The 18,648-nt window shown below is 35.6% G+C and overlaps 1 protein-coding gene across 1 annotated transcript in view; it reads right to left on the reverse strand.

Moving 5' to 3' along the window:
* Positions 1–18,564, reverse strand: part of COL11A1 (collagen type XI alpha 1 chain) — a 491,783-nt gene extending 473,219 nt beyond the window's left edge. Inside the window, exons 1-2 of the mRNA XM_064488770.1 lie at positions 18,447–18,564; positions 4,135–4,251 (exon numbers count right to left, since the gene is read on the reverse strand). Of these exons, the coding sequence (XP_064344840.1) occupies positions 4,135–4,251; positions 18,447–18,564 (235 nt within the window). The remainder of the gene's footprint in view (positions 1–4,134; positions 4,252–18,446) is intronic.
* Positions 18,565–18,648: the final 84 nt, after the last annotated feature.

The following is an 18,648-nucleotide window of genomic DNA, read 5'->3' on the forward strand; positions in this document are numbered from 1 at the left end:
CAGACACTTGAAAGGCAGACTTCTGTGACCTTCTCACGCTCCTCCTCACGTCCAACCATGGATAATCATCTAGCCCAAAGCTACAGACAATCAAGAGAATTACTGATAAGAAGAGATGCTGAGCAGTCACAGTTTAGAGTTGTGCTGGTGGTTGCAGTGGGCATTATATGAGTAAGAATGTAGTAATAGATAAAGAGAAACGGAGTAACTCAGCAACAGGCAGAAAGGTGGGGGCAGATTTTAGAGTCCATAGGGCTTTTGAAAATAACAGAGTGGTATCAGTTTCTGACATCCCAAATCCAGATTCCATAAAGCCTAGCATTAATCATTTTAATTCTTTGAAATCCTGAGACATCTGCAGCTTTATAACAAACAACTTTTTAGTTGACCTAGTTTAAGTTGGTTTCTGTACCTTGAAACCAAAATAATTTGACAGCATAAATGAAATAAAATACAGCAGAACATCTTAATATACTTTCTTCTTATGAAAAATGGAAGAGGAATATCTGCTAGAAAAGTACAAGTTTCAACTGTGTCCCTGTGAATACAAAATTCAATTGTGAGTTTACATGTTTTCTTTCATATGACCAGTTGAAGCTTCACATAAAAGCAGAAGAATGAGTCAGAGACTGGCAGAAGGGGAAGTCCAGGAGATTTTAAGCACGAGAAGGATTCAAAACACTGATACTGGTTCTGACATACAGAAGAAAATAATCCCCCTAGGAGTTAAGGTCAATCCCAGCTGACAGGAAATGAGGACTGCAACCATAAGGAATTAGATTCCCCCAACAGCCTGAATGAGCTTGGAAGTGGATACTCCTCAGAGTCTTCTCATAAGAATTCAGCCAGCCAACACATTGATTTTGTTCCTTGTGAAATCCAGAGCAGAGAAACCAGCTGAGCCAAATCAGATTTATGACCTATAGATCTATGAGCTAATAAATTTGTGTGTTTTAAGCCACTAAATCTATAGTAATTTATTTTAGTAGTAACAGAAAGCTAATAACACTAACTCAGACCATCTTTCCCCAGTTGAGCATTCAGTTGACTACAACCACATAAGAATCACAGCTGACTCTAGCCCAATTACTGATCCACAGAAGCTTTTGATGTTTTAAGTCACCAAATTTTCAGATGGTCTGTTAAGCAGCAAATAACCGATACAGAATTAAGTACTCAGAATTGGAGTCTGCTGTATTAAAAATCTAAAGCGAAGGGCCCTGGCTTGGAGACTAAGTGAAGGGTGGAGCCTTGAAAAGTAGAGAGCAAATTGTTAGTGAAGGCTGCAAATAAGGTGATGAATCTGTGATAGGAAGCTAGAAGTAGAAACCATGTGCCTAGATAATATACTTCAGTAAGAGTGTCAATAGTGAGAGGAGCATAGTCAGATGCTTGGGAAACAGACACATTTAAGGGGTTCAGAGAGAAAGAGGCTACCAGTAAAGGAGACTGACAAGTACTGTTTGAGGAAGTAGGCAGAGGAGCAGGGAAGAGTGATTCAAGCAAATCAGTAAAGAAGAAAGGGCCAGAAAGTTGTTTGTGTGTGTGTATCAAAGAATTTCTGTAAGTATATACAGTGAAATGATAATGGTAATCATCCTTGAATAGTAAGATTACTGTTGATTTTTTTCTCCTTTTTATTAGTATTCTCTAATTTTCCTATTACAAATATATGTAAGCCAATGTTTTTTTTTCCACTCTAACATTAATAAAGACATCTTCCTGTACAAAGAGTGTTCAGAAACACTAAAATGCAACAGAGAAACAAATAAAAAGAAAAAAGAAATTCACTTGATCTGGCATTCAATAGATTGTTCACAATTAAAAAAAAACCATTTCATTTGAATTTGGAAGATGAATGGAGGTTGAGGAATGAATGGGAGTATCCACTTCACAGAGCTGTCCTATGTACTAAACAAGAAAAAGTGGGTAAAGAGCTTGACCTTATTATTACTATTATTTTACTATCATCATTTCTTGTTTTCCTTGATGTATTATAAAAGCATCCCTTCTCCCACAAAAAAGGAAAACTTAGAACAGTATTTTATTGAATAAAAAAATGAGAGAAAGGTATTTATTTACTTGAGCAGTGCCTTATCCAAACACCTCACTCAAAAATTATTGCTAGGTCCCAGATATCTTTATACAATTAAGCCTCAGTAATTTGAATTCCCACTTCATACAAACACTGGTTAACACAAGGTATTTGCTTGTTCCCTTAGTACCTTGAATTAACATTTTGAACACTTTTAATTTTTTGGGTTCTGTAAAAGGAACTTTTTAAGGTATTTTTGGCAGGTGCTTTGGCTAGCTTCACTGAATCTATTCATTAGTACAAGGGGGCATTTTCCACTGGTTGCAGACCAAACCTAAGGTAAAGATTACTGTGTAAACATTCCTGTTTACTTGTCATGGTAAATCATTTGATTTATGGATGAACTAGTTCACTATACACAATAGTTTTGTTTTATAATTTAAAATATAATATATAGGGGCCAAGACAGATGGTTGGTAACAAGAACAATATAACACTGTGAGGCTTTAAATAAAGTGACTGATAATATAATTTGTATAGTTATATTGCAATCATCATCATCATCACAATTATCACTTTACCTTTATGTGGAGCAGAAGTTTCTCCTAGAAAATGGAAATGAATGTACTTCATATCTAGTAACTATTTTGGTTATGCCTTGTAATAGCCAGAGTTCTCCAAGATAGAAGCAATAGGATGTGTACATATAAGAGATTTTTAAGAAATTGGCTTACCTGATTTTGGAGGTTGACAAGTTCACAACCTACAGGATGGACGGAGAGCCAGGAGACCCCGGGAAGAGGCAATGCTGCAGTTCAAGTCGAAGGTCTTCTGCTGCAGAATGCCCTCCTACTCAGGGGAGGTCTATTTTATTCTATTCAGGACTTCAACTGATTGGATGAGGCCCATCCACATTATTGAGTAAACTGCTTTACTCAAAGTTCAACAATTTAAATACTAATCTCATCTAAAAAACCCTCACAGAAACATCTAAAATAATGTTTGATCACATATTTGGGCACCACAGACCAGACAAATTGACACATGAAATTAATCATTAACCAGCATTATTATGGTGTTATAACTCTGTCAATAAGAATTTGCTTTATGTCATAGATTCATTTTGATTGATTTCAAAAATTTGTTAGCACTGGAAAATTTCTCTGTTGGTATAAAATAAACTGTGAGGGTTACTTGTTTACTAGTCACATGAAAAAAAATCTCCTCAGAGATAAGTATCAACTATTGCCACAATTGTACTTGACAGAAACCAGTCCACAACTGAGTTATAAAACAACAATCATTTTATTCTTGTTCACACATCTGAGTGCTGGTTGGTGGTAGGCTGATTCAAACTCAATTTGGCTCAAGGTTATAGGTTAGGTCCAAGTCTACTCTATATATCTTTCTTGGATCAGTGGGACTACTGGGCCACCTGGGACATATTCTTCACATGATAATAACAGAAGCTCAGGAGGGCGAACTCAATTGCTGCATTATTTTTTTAGGCCTTCACTTGTGTCTGCTAACAGTTCACAGGCTTTGCTAGTCAAAGTTGAAGCCCAAAATTAAGGGCTGATGAAGTGCCTCCTGCTCACCTTGAAACATGGCAAGGGTGTGGATATACATTACTACTATAAGGAAGTAAAAACTGGGACCACTAAGTCAATCTAGCATAAGATGTTTTTGTACCATTCCAAAGTGAAAGCAATTTTACTTTGCATACGAGACTTATTTCTGTAATTTAATTTATTTATTAAATACTTACTTGGATATTATTATGCATGAGGCACAGATTTTTTTAAAAAAATAGGATATATCTCCTGCTTTATAGAAAATTAGTTTGGTGAAAGATTACAACAAAATAAAAAGCAATTATAGTATAATGTAGTAAGTTCAGTGACAGAGAGAGGACAATACACAAATATGAGGAAAGGCATCTATTTCAGCCTAGTGAAAAGGAAAGAATATTGGGAAGATTTCCTGGAAGAGATGTCTTAAAAAGCCTTGTGGGAAAAAAAAGGGAATTAATCTCTATCAGTTATCTTTTGATACATTAAAACTGCCAAAAAAAAACCTCTCAGAGGAATTTTACTCACATGACTTTGGGTTTGCTGGGTGATTCTGCTTCACATGTTCTTCATTCTCCTCGAGGAGCCAGTAGCTAGGCAGGGTATATTCTCCTTCTGGTGATGGCAAAGAGCTGGAGGGACAGCCTGAGGGCATAAACACATAGTGTTCCCTCTTCTAAAATCTCCTGAGTTAGAGCAAGTCACATAATCTAGCTGAACATCAAGGGATAGGGAAGGAAGTGCACTCCTTTTTCTGTGTGTGGGTAGAAATCGAGGCTGCAGGGCAAATGATTACAGGGAGGGGGTAAGAACTGAAGCAAATAATTCAATCTACCACACATGTTAAAAAAAAAAAAACACCAAAAACCTAATTTCTTAAAAATACTGATCTATCTATACTTGTCTGTCTATCTATCTATCATATAACATATGAAAAAATATATGTAAGATACATAAATACATTAAAATATATATTTAGTCCATATCGTGATAGGCACTGTGGTATATGTTTGAACATTAATAAATATGTATTATTACTCTACACCACACTAATTTCTACAGCATTGGGAATGCTCACTGATTCCATGGTCCATAATGATAACAATGATGATATTTATTTAGTATTTAGTTATAATTTTTATGCCATTTTTCTATACTTTCACAGAACTAATTTATAAGACAAATATATAGATACATCAATTAAAATCTTAAATTCTCAGGACCAAATTTGGTAGTTTTTTTTTTTTTTTTAATTTTGTTAAACATAACATAGAACTCAATTTTGTAGACTGGTTTTATTAAATTGAAATACAATGACAATTAACAGCTAACATTCACTGAGCTCTTACCCGCAGTTTATATACATTAATTCATTAAATCCTTACAGAAATTCTTGAGCTTTATATCACAATCTTACAGATGAGGTTCAGAGAAGTGAAGTAATTCCTTATGATCACAAAGCTAATAATAATTTTTCTTTACCCACATATGCCTATCTGTAGTTTCATATCTTAAACATTAATCTATTTTTCTTCAATTATCAAATATTTCAGGCAACCATAATCCAGATTTTCCTACCAAATTATTTTACTCATTTATTTATTAGATGTTAATTGAGCAGTTACAATGTGGAAGAAATTACTATAGGAATTGGGGATGAAGACATTAAAAGGATGATATGGCCCATTACACTCATGAATCTTTTAGTCTGAAAAGTTTAATAAACATGCACTGACTGATTGAATGGCTAAGTAATTGCAGTGGGCCTGCCCATATGTCCCCTTCAAATTTTGGTTTCTCTACTATTTGTTTGCAAACCACAAAATGGAGATTTTTAGAGTTGTTCATAAACTAAAGATATGTATCTGAATAAAGAACTAAAGAAATCACCTATAAATAAACTAAATCAACCAGTTAGAATTCTTTTGGTTGTGACAGGAAATGCAACAAAACTGGATGACACAAAAATGGAGGGATACTGGCTAACATTAAAAAAAAAAAAAAGGTAATGGTAGATCTATCATCCGGTCAGAAACAAAACTGTACCAGGATCAATTTTCGGGATCTACTCGCTTCGGAGGCCCTGATCACAGGCCATGCCCCTCTAATTGCTATCTCCAGGCCACTCATAATCACATCATTGAGTTCAGTGTTGAAGAGAGGACCTGCCCTGACATTCACAGCAAATGTCCTGAAGTGTACTTTAACAGGACCAGTACCTCTGCTCACCCCTGAAATAAACTCAGTGGCTAGATCATGATTGCTTCAAGCCAAAGAGTTTGCCCTGAAGTAGAGAGGGGTAAGGCAATTCAAACCTCATAGCTGAGATATGGCAGAGTGGGAAGCAAGTTCCCCCATGTGAGAGTTAAGAGACTTCTTGTAAATATTTCTTGAGGGGTGGCTAAGCTTTATTTCACATATAATAGGTTTCCAGTTCGTTTCATTTGAGGTATTACTGAATAATTCGACTGACCACAATCATTCATTTAGCAAATGTTGACTAAATGCCAGACTTCTATTAGTTAGGTACACTGTAAAAATTATCCAGAAGAGGGTAAGACATTGTTTTTGATCTTAAAAAATAGATATTTTCTCTCACTTAATAAACTAATAAACATCTAGCTAAAACTATCTAAAGTATCTATCTAAAAATAAGTCAAATTTTTTAAAACTTGATAAGATAGAAGCAGAAGAAACCTTTAAGCTAGACTTTCCTCTTTTCTGGAAGTGGAGAACAATTACTTTACCACACCTTTTGATTATAAAAAGGTAAAGCAAAGATCCTACTCTGGAATGAACAGTTTAAAAAGAGGAGCCACATTAACATTTATTGTTTCCTTTATGAAAAGGGATCTTTGCTAAATTTGGATAAAGACAATGCTCTGAAAACTATTTCATGAAGATGTGATATCTTTGTGTCTGCCTATCCTTATTCGAACAGTTACTCATAAGGGATAGATCAAGTCAAGACACTAGATAAAGGCAAGAAGGAAACAATGATCTCAAGCACATGAATAGACTCTGTAGGGGCAGGACCAAGAGTCCTGCAGTCCAACCTGGATAGTTCAGCTGTAACTTCCTCACTTGGTATTATTCTACACTGGGAAATTTACCAATGTAGAATGATCATTGTTAGAGAATGTTTTAGTTTGAGAATGAGGCAGTAGGTTCATGAGTGTTCATATTATTATTATTAGGCTCTATAACATTGATGTTACATATATTTTTATATCCATCTAATACTATATTTCAAGATAAAGTTATAGTTGCTTTTAAAGAAAGAGATCAACTAAAACTTCATCTTGAAATACGGTATTAAGGTCTGTATTAACTTGGAAAAAATGTTAACAAATAATTTATTTAATTAATTTAATTAATTTACTTAATTTATTTAATCCTTTCACTTTAAGCCATTCCAATCAAATAGAGAATTAAGCAATAGATAATTACCTTTCTTATCAAGCAGAGAGAAGAAAGCAAAAAAAAATCTCTAGCATTTGAAGGAAAATTAACAAAGTTTCTTTCTTTTGGCCAATAACATGTCACAACAGGCCACAAAAGGAAAAAGATTATTAAGAAATAAATTATTTTTCTAAATCTACTTTATTCAGTAGTCAATTTTTAAAAAAATAAAATAATTATACTTTCTAAATATTATTATAATTAAAACTATTACTACTCTTTTAAAATACTATTATTCATTTTTACATGCCCACATTTTGAATTTGTTTTGGTAAATTAAATTTATATGCATATGCATACATTTAATCAATTTAATTAATTGATATTTATAAAATTAATTTCCAGAATCCAAAATTTTGATCATTTAGAAGTTGATTATCTAATTTGTACGCTCGTCAACATTTTTTTTTCTTTCTCTTCTATCAGATGATTACTGATAATTTTGCTAAACGAAGGTTAAGTTAGACAGGCACAATAGCATTGAAACTAACTTGCTCTTTTCCCAAGATGGTACACTGAGATTTAGAAGGACTCAAAAATGGTATTGGCAAAACTGGACCACTACATACAAAAGAATCAAACTGGACTACCTTCTCACACCATATACAAAAATAAGTTCAAAACAGATTAAAGACTTAAATGTAAGACCTGAAACCGTAAAGTTCCTAGAAGAAAACATAGGCAGTACACCCTTTGACATGTCTTAACAATATTTTTTTGAATATGTCTCCTCAGATAAGGGCAACAAAAGCAAAAATGAACAATGGACTATATCAAAGAAAAAAGTTTTTGCACAGTGAAGGAAACTATCAACAGAATGAAAAGGCAACTTATTGAATGGGAGAAGAGATTTGCAAACAATATATATGACAAGGGGTTAGTATCCAAAATACACAAAAACTTAAAAATCCAGTATTTAAAAAAAACCTATTAAAAATGGGCAAAGGACCTGAGAAGACACAGAGATAGACAAGAGACGTGTCAAAAGATTCTCAACATCACTAATCATCAGGGAAATGAAAAGTAAAACCACAATGAGATACTACCTCACACCAGCCAGAAAGGCTATTATCAAAAGGACAACATATAACAAGTGTTGGTCAGAACGTGGAGAAAAGGAAACCCTTATGCACTATTGGTGGGAATGCAAACTGGTGCAGTCACTCTGGAAAACAGTATGGAGTTTCCTCATCAAATTAAAAACAGAACTACTATACAATCCAGCAATTCCTCCTCTGGGTATTAACCCAAAGAAAACAACACTAATTCAAAAAGATATGTGTATCCCTATGTTCATTGCAGCATTATTCACAATAGCCAAAATATGGAAGCAACCTAGTGCCCATCAATAGATGAATGGATAAAGAAGAGGTGATACACACACACACACACACACACACAAGAATATTACTTAGCCATAAAAACGAATGAAATCTAGTTATTTGCAACAATATGGATGGACTGAGGGTATTATGCTAAGTGAAATAAGTCAGACAGAGAAAGACAAACATCATTCAATTTTATGTGTATATGAAATCTAAAAAACAAAACAAATGACCAAACATTACAAAACAGAAACAGAGTCACAGACACAAATAGGGGGTTGCCAGAGGGGAAGGGGATGGAGTGAAATACGTGAAGAAAATTAAAAGGCACAAAATTTTAGTTACAAAATAAATGAGTCACAGGAGTAAAAGGCAACGTTGTGGGGAATACAGTCAACAGTAATGTAATAGCTTTATATAGTGACAGATAGTAACTAGACCCATTGTGGTGATCACTGTAGTGTACAGAAATATTGAATCACTATATTGTACACCAGGGAATAACATAATATTGGAGGTCAATTATACTTTGACAAACTCATAGAAAAAGAGATCAGATTTTTCGTTAAGTATGGAGGGTGGGAGGAGGGGGAATTAAATGAAGGTAGTTAAAAGGTACAAACTTCCAGTTATAAAAATAAGTACTAGGGATGTAATGTACAACACAATTAATTAGTAATTATTAATATAATGTATAACACTGATGCATATTATATGTGAAATCTGTTCAAGAGATTAAATTCTTGAGAGTTTTCATCACAAGAAAAAAATGTCTTCTCCCCTTTTTATTTTATTTTATATCTGAGATGTTGGATGTTCAACTTATTGTGGTAATCATTTCATGATGTATGTAAGTCATATCATTATGCTGTACATCTTAAACTTATAAACTTGTACAATGCCTTATGTCAATTATATCTCAATTAAACTGGAATAAAAATAATAAATTTATATAACTTAAAAAAAGACACATCCTTCATATCAATGTTGAGTGACCAATAATCAGAAAAAAAGACAAAATACTTGTGCAAGAAGGAAGAAAAAAGGGTATTGATATAGAGAAACTTATGTCTCAGCCAAAATCATAATAGATTTTAGAAACAGCAGGTAAAGGGTTTTAGGTTGAAAATTCTTGTTAAAAAAGAATACTATAAGAGATATTTTTAAACACTTCTTAAACAAATTATTAGTAACAAGGGGTCAGTGGAAGGACAGAAATACCACTATGCAAAAGATAGCTTATCAGAAGGGTAGAGCACACAATGGAATGAAGCAGAATAAAATATACGGAGTCTTTATTTTGTGCTTAAATTTCCATCTTCCTATCATCACATCAACCTAAAAAAACACATATATGACATTTCTCCCTACTTTGAGTCCTCATTCTTCAGTTTATGAGGACTTAAGGCCAGCAACATTTGCCTTGCCTAGGACAAGCTTGCCATCTAGTGACAATGACTGGTAACTACATAATATGGGACTGCATCCACTGCATACAAACATGCATGCATCCACTGTCTCAAAATGTAAACTTTTCTTCTTTTCTTTTTTCCCAGCAAATATTTATAGAGTTCCTATTATAAGCTGGGAAGTAGATATATAATAGTTTGAAAAATTAATATGGTCCCTGAAGGCTAGGAAGACAGACATTATTCAAATAATCACCAATTAAATGTAAAAAAAACCAACAAATATAGCAACTTCTATAGCACTGACTCCATGCCAGATTAATTCATTTAATACTTATAAGAAGTATATAATAAAGGTATTATCTTCATTTACAGATCAGAAAACTGAGGCAGAGAGGTTAAGTAACTTCCCCTAGGTCACACAGCAGAGCAGGTAATTTCACTCTCAAATCTGTGCTTTTAATTGCCTCTGAATGAGCTGAAATTGTGATAAATGCAAGCAAGAAAAACTTACAATTGGACAATATTCATTCATTCAAAAAATATTTACTGGCCTCCTACAGTGTACTAGGTATTATTTTTGGCCTACAGATATAAAAGCAAACAATACAAAGACAAGACCAACACTCTAACCTCATGGAGCTTATATCATAAACACATATGCACACACAAACACACATATAAGCATAATATATAATTTCTAGGTTGTTATATATCAAGAAATTAATAAGGCAGGATAAGCAGTTAGTGATGGGTAGGTGGGGAGGCCATGCGATTTCCAGAGCAGTCGTGAAGTCCTCTCTGAGGAAAGGACATCTGAAAAGAGACTGAACACATGTGAGGGATGTGAGCATCAGCAAGAAGAGCGCTAGAGAAAGTGAGAGCAAACACAAAGGCCATTAGGAAGAATTCTATTTTTCCTTTGGTGCCTCCACCCACCATCCCCAACCCCCACCGTGGCAAGAATGACCAAAGGGAAGTGTGCAAGAAGCATAGTAGTAGGATATAGACTTAGAGAAGTACCCAGAAAGGCTTTAGCGGACATGATAAGAACTTTATATTTTATTTTATTGGGGATGGGAAACCAATTAAAAGTTTCAAACAGGGAAGTAACATGATCAAATTTATGTTTTTTCAAAAGTTCACACTAGTGACTGTGAGGAGAGGAAACTGAGGTATATAGAGCAGAAAATAAAGAAACTGATCAAGAAGCTATTGCAACATTCCAGGTAAGAATGATGAAGAAATGACGGTGAAGTCTAACAATAAATCAAATCAAACTCATAAATAACTATAATACAAAAGAAACTGTAAGTGTCATAACAGAAGGTACAAAGTATCCAGGAAATCAAAGGAAAGGTCACTTTTGAATGAGGATCAAGAAAAAATGAATTAGAGTCAAATACTGCAGGGATTCAAAGAATTAGAGAAATAAAAATTAATCTCTATTTATTTTTTCATTTATTCTCTTCTCTACGCTTTCTTACACAGCTTTCCGGGGGTCCTATAACAACCCAGTCACATGCTGGTTTCCATCTGTCAATGTCATTGGTGTATGTCTTTTGAAATGTCCTTGAGAGTGTTGGACACAGAGAAAATGTTTGGAAATGATTAATAAATCTGCTCAAAGACCACCAAACTGTGACACAACCACAGTCAAACAAAGTTATGTTTATTAATATGCTGCAGGAAGAGATTCCATGTCAGCAGAACCAAGGAGCATTTCACCAAAACTAAGGAAGGAAGAGCCAGTGTTCTCACTGGTTTGGGAGCAAGGTAGAGTTTAAGCAAAATTTAAATGAGCAGTGCTTTGATAGGCTGAAAGCAAAGTAGAGCTGTGTTAGAAACAGGGATGGATTAAGAAGTGAGCTTACAGCCCTGCTTCCTTGTAAACTATAAAGTTAAAATGAATGTGAAATTTTGTATCTGAAAACACACTATCTGAATCTTTGAACTTGGGTAGGAAATCAAGGGTATTCTCTGTCTCAAAGTGGCCACATAACTCAGGAAATAGGGGGATGTTCCCATCTCACTAACATGATTTCAAAAAGCAAATTTTCTCATAGTCTATGATTTTAGGGAACAAAGTTTTTCAATGGTATGCCTCTGGAGTTAATTAACAAAAAAGATTTTTTGCAGTTTTACACCACTATATATAGCTTTTAACATTATTATTTATTGGGGCACAATTTAACAATGCTAGTTTTGGGGGGGAAGGTATAGCTCAATGGTAGAGTGTGTGCTTAGTATGCACAAGGTCCTAGGTTCAATTCCCAGGACCTCTGTTAAAAATAAATAAATAAACCTAATTACCTCCCCCCTAAAAAAAAATTGCTAGTTTTGCCTAAATTGCTAGAGCTCAATTTAAGATATCATGATTCAGCAATCCCACTCCTGGGCATATAGCCAGAGGGAACTCTAATTTGAGAAGACACATGCAGCCCAATGTTCATAGCAGCACTATATACAATAGCCAAGACATGGAAGCAACCTAAATGTCCATCAACAGATGACTGGATAAAGAAGTTGTGTCATTTGCAGCAACATGGATGGACCTGGAGATCATTGCTCTATATAAAATAAGCCAGAAAGAGAAAGAAAAATACCATATGATATCACTCATATGTGGTATCTGAAAAAAAAAAAAAAAGAGGACACTAATGAACTCATCTACAAAAGAAACAGACATGCAGACATAGTAAACAATCTTGTGGTTACCAGGGAAAGGGGGTGGGAAAGGATAAATTTGGGAGTTTGAGATTTGCAAATGTTAACTACTATATAGAAAAATAGATTTTAAAAAAGACAAATTTCTTCTGTATAGCACAGGGAACTATATTCAATATCTTATAATAACCCTTTAATGAAAAAGGATGTAAAAATGAAGATACACACACACACACACACACATATACATGCATGACTGGGACATTGTGCTGGACACCAGAAATTGATACATTATAACTGACCATACTTCAATTAAAAAAAAAAAAAGAAGAAGGCTGTAAAGCAGAAGCATGCCTATCTTGGGAATGGATGAATGAGGAAGAGAGCAGAAGAGCTTAGAGGTGAGTGGAGACAAACCGCCACTTGCTCAGGCTGCTTGTGAGCAAGTCACAAGTGCTCTGAGCCTTCCTGGAAAATAACTGACATCCAGGCCAGCAAATCACTGTAGGAGATAGCTGGTCTCTATGTGGGGAGGGTCTAACCAAGAGGGTCATTTGCTTCAATGAATGGCTCCAAGTGATTAGAAGCCATGACAGAAGGGGAATCATAAGTTGTCAGCTAGAAAGTACATCATCAGTATCATGAAACTGTATGGGACGAGATCTTGCAGGGTCCTTTAACAGTCTATCAAAGTGCCCCATATATTTGGATATCTGCCAGGAAAGAGGAAATCAACAGCCAAGGGAGAACTACCTCTCTTCCCAGAGTAGAAGGAGAAGGAGAAGGAACACAGAAAGAAAAGATTAGCCAGCTTCCCCACTATAGGTTTCCTTAGAGAAGGGTGTAAGCTTAGATGTGAGATTAGCATTTTAATTGGACTGAAAGTGAATCTTAATGACAAATAATGGTTTGCTTTTAAAAATCAAAAATGAGTAGGAAAGTTAAGGGATATTTCAGGGAAGGGGAATCCAATAAACTGTAAGGTTTTTTTTTTTTGGTTTTTTTTTGGTAGTTCCGTGAGATTCAAGTAAACTCAGCCATTGAGCCAATTAGTCACATACAGATGCTTTTATTTCTATAAGATAGATTCTGCTATGGACTGAACTATGTTCCCTCAAGTTTCATATGCTAATGATCTAACCCCCAATGTGATGGTATTTGTAGATGGGGCCTTTGGGAGGTAATCAGGTTTAGATAAGATCATGAAGGTGGGGCCCTCATGATGGAATTAATGTCCTTATAAGAGTTACACCAGAACACTCACTCTCTGTCTCCCTCTCCCTCTCTCTCTACCTTGTGAAGATACAGCTAGAAAGCAAGCCAGGAAAAGAGCTCTCACAAGAACCTGACAATGCTGACACTCTGATCTTGGACTTTCAGCCTCCAGACCTGTGAGAAAATAAGTTTTTGTGTAACCCATTCAGTTTATGGTATTTTGCTATGGCAACCCGAGCTATCTAACATAGATTCTGAAAACAAAATTGCTGGGTTAAAAGGCGTCTTTATATTTTATTCAAATAAATGTTAAGAATTATTTTTCTGAAAGCTTGTGACAAAAATTTGCCCTCAAATGCAACCAAGATAAAATTTCATGGCTATGTAAAATGTTTTATTTTATACAGGAAGTAAATCTACAAATGACTATCCATAAGATCCACATACAGTCATCTCTCAATAAGAAACACAGAATAATATTGACATTTTGTCTCTGACCACTGTGACAATTCTGCAATGAAATATTTAGCCTAGTTTCTTAAAGTCATCAAGCAAATCAATGAATATGCAATCCCTAGTTGCCACTAGGGTATATTTTAATTTCTTGTTGAGTAACATTAATTTACATGTTTTAACATTCAGTGACTATTAATCTACTTGTAAGGCCACTATGTTAATGCTTGAAGGATACAGAGATGAATATAGCAATGCCTATCTTCAAGTAGCTTACCAGTAATAAGAAAATGACATACACAATTAATTATAATAAAATTTATATATAATGGTTTTTACTATAAAAGCAAATGGGATGAAGACATGAATTCTGTCTGCCTTGGGAAAAGGGAAATCTTTGCTGGTGGCTGTACTAACAGCAAGTTTGAGGGTGGTTTATTACACAACAAAAGTACTGAAAAAATCTGTTTTTCAGTTTCCTGCTGAAACACAGAAGAGAGAACAGAAGAGGCAGAGATGGTGCTGACTAACAATGAAAAATTTAGAGGAAAGGTAACATTTTGAGCACTTGTAGGAAATTTGGGAGCTAAAATGCAGATATCTGTGGGAAAAGCATTTTGAAAGTTTTAGCAAGTACAAAGATCTGAATCATGGGTCTGAAAAGTTCAAGAACAGCTAGATGTTTAGTATGTCTATTGTAGAGTGTGAATGAGGCAGGAAGAGAAGAGATGAAGTCAGAAAAGTAATACACTGGAGAATCCAGATTATATAAGCTCTTAAAAATCAAAGGAAGAACTTTAGCTTTTAGTCTAAGTGAGAAGACAAGACACTGCAAAGTTCTGAGGATTTAACAGAATCTGGCTGCTGTGATAAAAAACATATTGAAGAATATATTATATGTAATATAAAATATGTGTAACAAATTAAAAATTTTTAAATAGAGTAAAATAAATATTACATATATAATTTACCTATATAATCTTTATATGAGTAAATACAAATAAAAGGATATTTATTATATATTGATAATTTATTAAAAAAATATTTAAATGTATTTATATTAATATATTTATACATTTATATATTCTTTGTATTTACATACTTTCATAAAATATAAATATATAATATACACATATAATAAAAATATGTATAAGTAAAAGGATATTTATTATGAGGAATTGGCTCATGTGATTATGGAGGCTGAAAAGTCCCATGATCTGCTATCTTGAGCTGAATAGCCAGGAAACCTGATGGTTTAATGCAGCCCAAGTTCAAAAGTCTGAGAACCAGGGGAGTTGGTGTAGAACCCAGTCTGATTGTTGAAGAAGATGAGATGAGATGCCTCAGCATAATTAGTGATGGATTAAAAAAAAGAGTGATTCTTCCTTTCTCCACCTTTTATTGTATTCCAGTCTCAGCGGATAGTAGATGCCCACCCCCCATAGGAAAGGCAATCTACTTTATTGAATTCACCAATTCAAATGCTAATCTCATCCAGAAACACCCTCAGGGACAGGAACACAGAAATAATGTTTAATCTGGGTTCCCTGTGGCCAAGTAAATTGACACATAAAATGAACCATCACAGAGTATATTTTTAATAATGATAGAATCCGCTTGCTATGGTTAAAAAATTAATTAACTCTAATCTGTTAGAACATTTACATAATAAAATTTAATGAAAGATTTCTTACTTATGCAATTTGGAGGGAGTCAAGCACTTCCGTAGGGCAGTTGTCACTGATGCGGTGACTGGGTATTCTATGCTGTGACCTTACAGCTCTTTGATGTCAATATGCGGCCTCCATGATCACAGCTTTCACATCCACTCTTCTGTACTATAGTCTGGAATTAACACATGTTCTTTTCACTACACCTCACTGACCAGAATGAATCACTGGTTCCACCTAACAAGGGAGATGGGAAAAGTAGAGGAATACATGGAATAATTGCTGAGCCTTACTGAGGCTTAGTTCAGACAGCGATATCTCCTAAAAATCGAGGGGTAACAGGAAACAAGATGGTACCTACGGATGCTGTGAGAAAATTACTGAGACAATAAGGGCACCATGAGCTCAGAAAGTTTGGGATCTTCAGGGCTATACCAAGAAAACGGTGCAACTCAGAACAAGCCACAACCACTTCCACTTAGACAGGGGAGAGATGAAAGCAAATTACATTTTCCTCCTATCCTTCAGGCCAAGCCTGATAAGAGGGGAAACCAATTCAGACTGTTAGTAACTGAGAGTAACCAAGACATTTTATGAAATCTGCCTGACCTACTGTCAAGGGAAGGATATGGCAGATTTAATTGAGTACAACTAAAAGCAATTAGGTAAAGAGATAAAATTCTGTCATGTTACTATCTCACTTAGGAGTTGTGATGTCTCAATTATAATAAAGACCATTAAACTTATCTTGATGACCCATGTAACAATTCTTGACCATAGGAGGCAGTGGTAATATTAAAGTTAATCCATTCATGCATTCATTTATTGAACAAATATTTATATATGTTTACTATATGCTAATCATTTAACTAACCATAAGAGACATAGGAAAAAGAGTATAAAGGATAGTGCTTAAAGTAGCATGCCCTCTTCAGTCAGTTTATACCTCTACATTGGCTCTTTTTTTTTTTTTCCAAAAATACTTACTCTCCAAAAGGAATTCATTTACTTACTTTCCTGCATGCTTTAGTCTGTCTTTACTACCAGGATGTAAGTGCCAAGAAAGGATTGTCTTGTTCTTCCTTCTCTGTTTGTCAACACTGGCATGCCCCATGGATCAATTCTGGTCCCCCTCCTCTCCATCTACACTCTCATTCCTTGAATATAAATATTATATGTGTTGATGCTATATATGTATCCAGTGTTGGTGTTTCTCCAGAATGCCATACTTAACACAACCAACTGCCTACTTGAAACATGGATACGGAATAGGTACCTTAAACTGAACGTGTTCCTCCTTCCCCCAGTCCCTAACTTAGCTACTTCAGTCACTCCTGTCATGCTCAGTAAATGACATTATCATTTACTAGATGGTGGGCAGCTTGGGGCTCAAGCCAAAACCCCCAAATTTATCAGTAATTACCCTTCTTCACTGCAATCAGTTCTACTTCCAAAGTATATCTCAATTCCTGTTCATTCTCTCCATATCTGTTAACAAACTATTTAAAACAGTGTGTTTTACCTGGGCTACTGCAATAGCTCAACTGGTCTTCCTGCTTCTACTCCATTTTTCTACACCGCAACCAAAGAGAAATTTTCACATCTAAAATTTAATCACTTTGTACATATACACATATGCACAGACCCCTCTACTAAAAAATTCTGTCAGTTTCCAATTGGTCTTCAGATAATCAAGACTCCAAACTAACCCACAGGGCCTTCATGATCTGATAATGCATACATGACATTTTGGGGCTGGGGGGAATTACCTGTGGTTTTCCTAGTTTTTATTAATGTCTGTCCCTCTCCTGATTTCTAACCAGTTTTCCATGGGAGCCAAAGTTTTGATATAGTTTACTGCTATATCTTTAGTAAATAAAAAGAGCAGTAAGAGGCATCTTAAACCTGTAGACTGTAGTAGCTGTACCTGAAATAATACCTCTATCCAGACTCCTCAGGCCCTCACTGTATGGAATAAGGCTGCCTCACTCCACTCAGAAATGGGGCAGAACAGTGTACAGTTCACATAAGCAGGGTCAAATCCCAGCTCTGTCATTTACCAGCTGTGTGACTTAAACTTCCTCACACGTCCGTCAGTGTACTCAACTGTAAAACAGGGAGCAGAAAGTACCCCTTAAGAGTTGTTGCGGGGACGTATATCAGCCTGTCTCTCCCTAGAAGCCGTCAATTCTGTGAAACGAAACACGGCCAGAACGTAACAGGCCGCTAAACGTCCGAAGATTCAAGAAAACAAAACACGTTTTTAACTCAACGTGTTGTTCCTTTAAACTGGTTCGCCTGGCTACCTGGACGCTACTGAGCGGAAGAACTTGCTCTCCCAGACTTCGCTATGTGGACTGTGTGCACACACCCAGTACTCCCGCACCGAGTCCCCGCCAGCCAACGCGAGCACTTTCGCTGCCCGCCTGGATGAGGAACCCGCCGAACGCAGCTCCACACCCCCAGGCGCCACGCCCAGACCCGCTCCCCGCTCGCGCATGCGAAGCAGTGATTCCTTCTGCCCTTGGGTTACTTCTATCGTTAAGCACGACGGAATCCCTCTTACATTCTCTGACAACTTTTTAAATCCTCACGCTTCCCTCAGGGGAATTTTTGGTTTTAACACTTTCTGCAACTACCTGGAATGTGAATCACTGTGCTTTCCCACCTCTGTGGAACCTCTTCATTCGGTCTGAGGAACTTGTTTCCGAAAAGGCAGCACCCCTCCGTGCGCAGGTCTCGCGAGAAGGCGACCATCTCTCGCGTTATTTCTTTGTTTTCCAGAATCCTTAGCGCGAAGTGGAAAAATACTCATTTACCTCAGCTTCTGTTGGTTATCGC

The sequence above is a fragment of the Camelus dromedarius genome, chromosome 9, assembly GCF_036321535.1.
Source record: "Camelus dromedarius isolate mCamDro1 chromosome 9, mCamDro1.pat, whole genome shotgun sequence".
NCBI classification, from domain to species: domain Eukaryota; kingdom Metazoa; phylum Chordata; class Mammalia; order Artiodactyla; family Camelidae; genus Camelus; species Camelus dromedarius.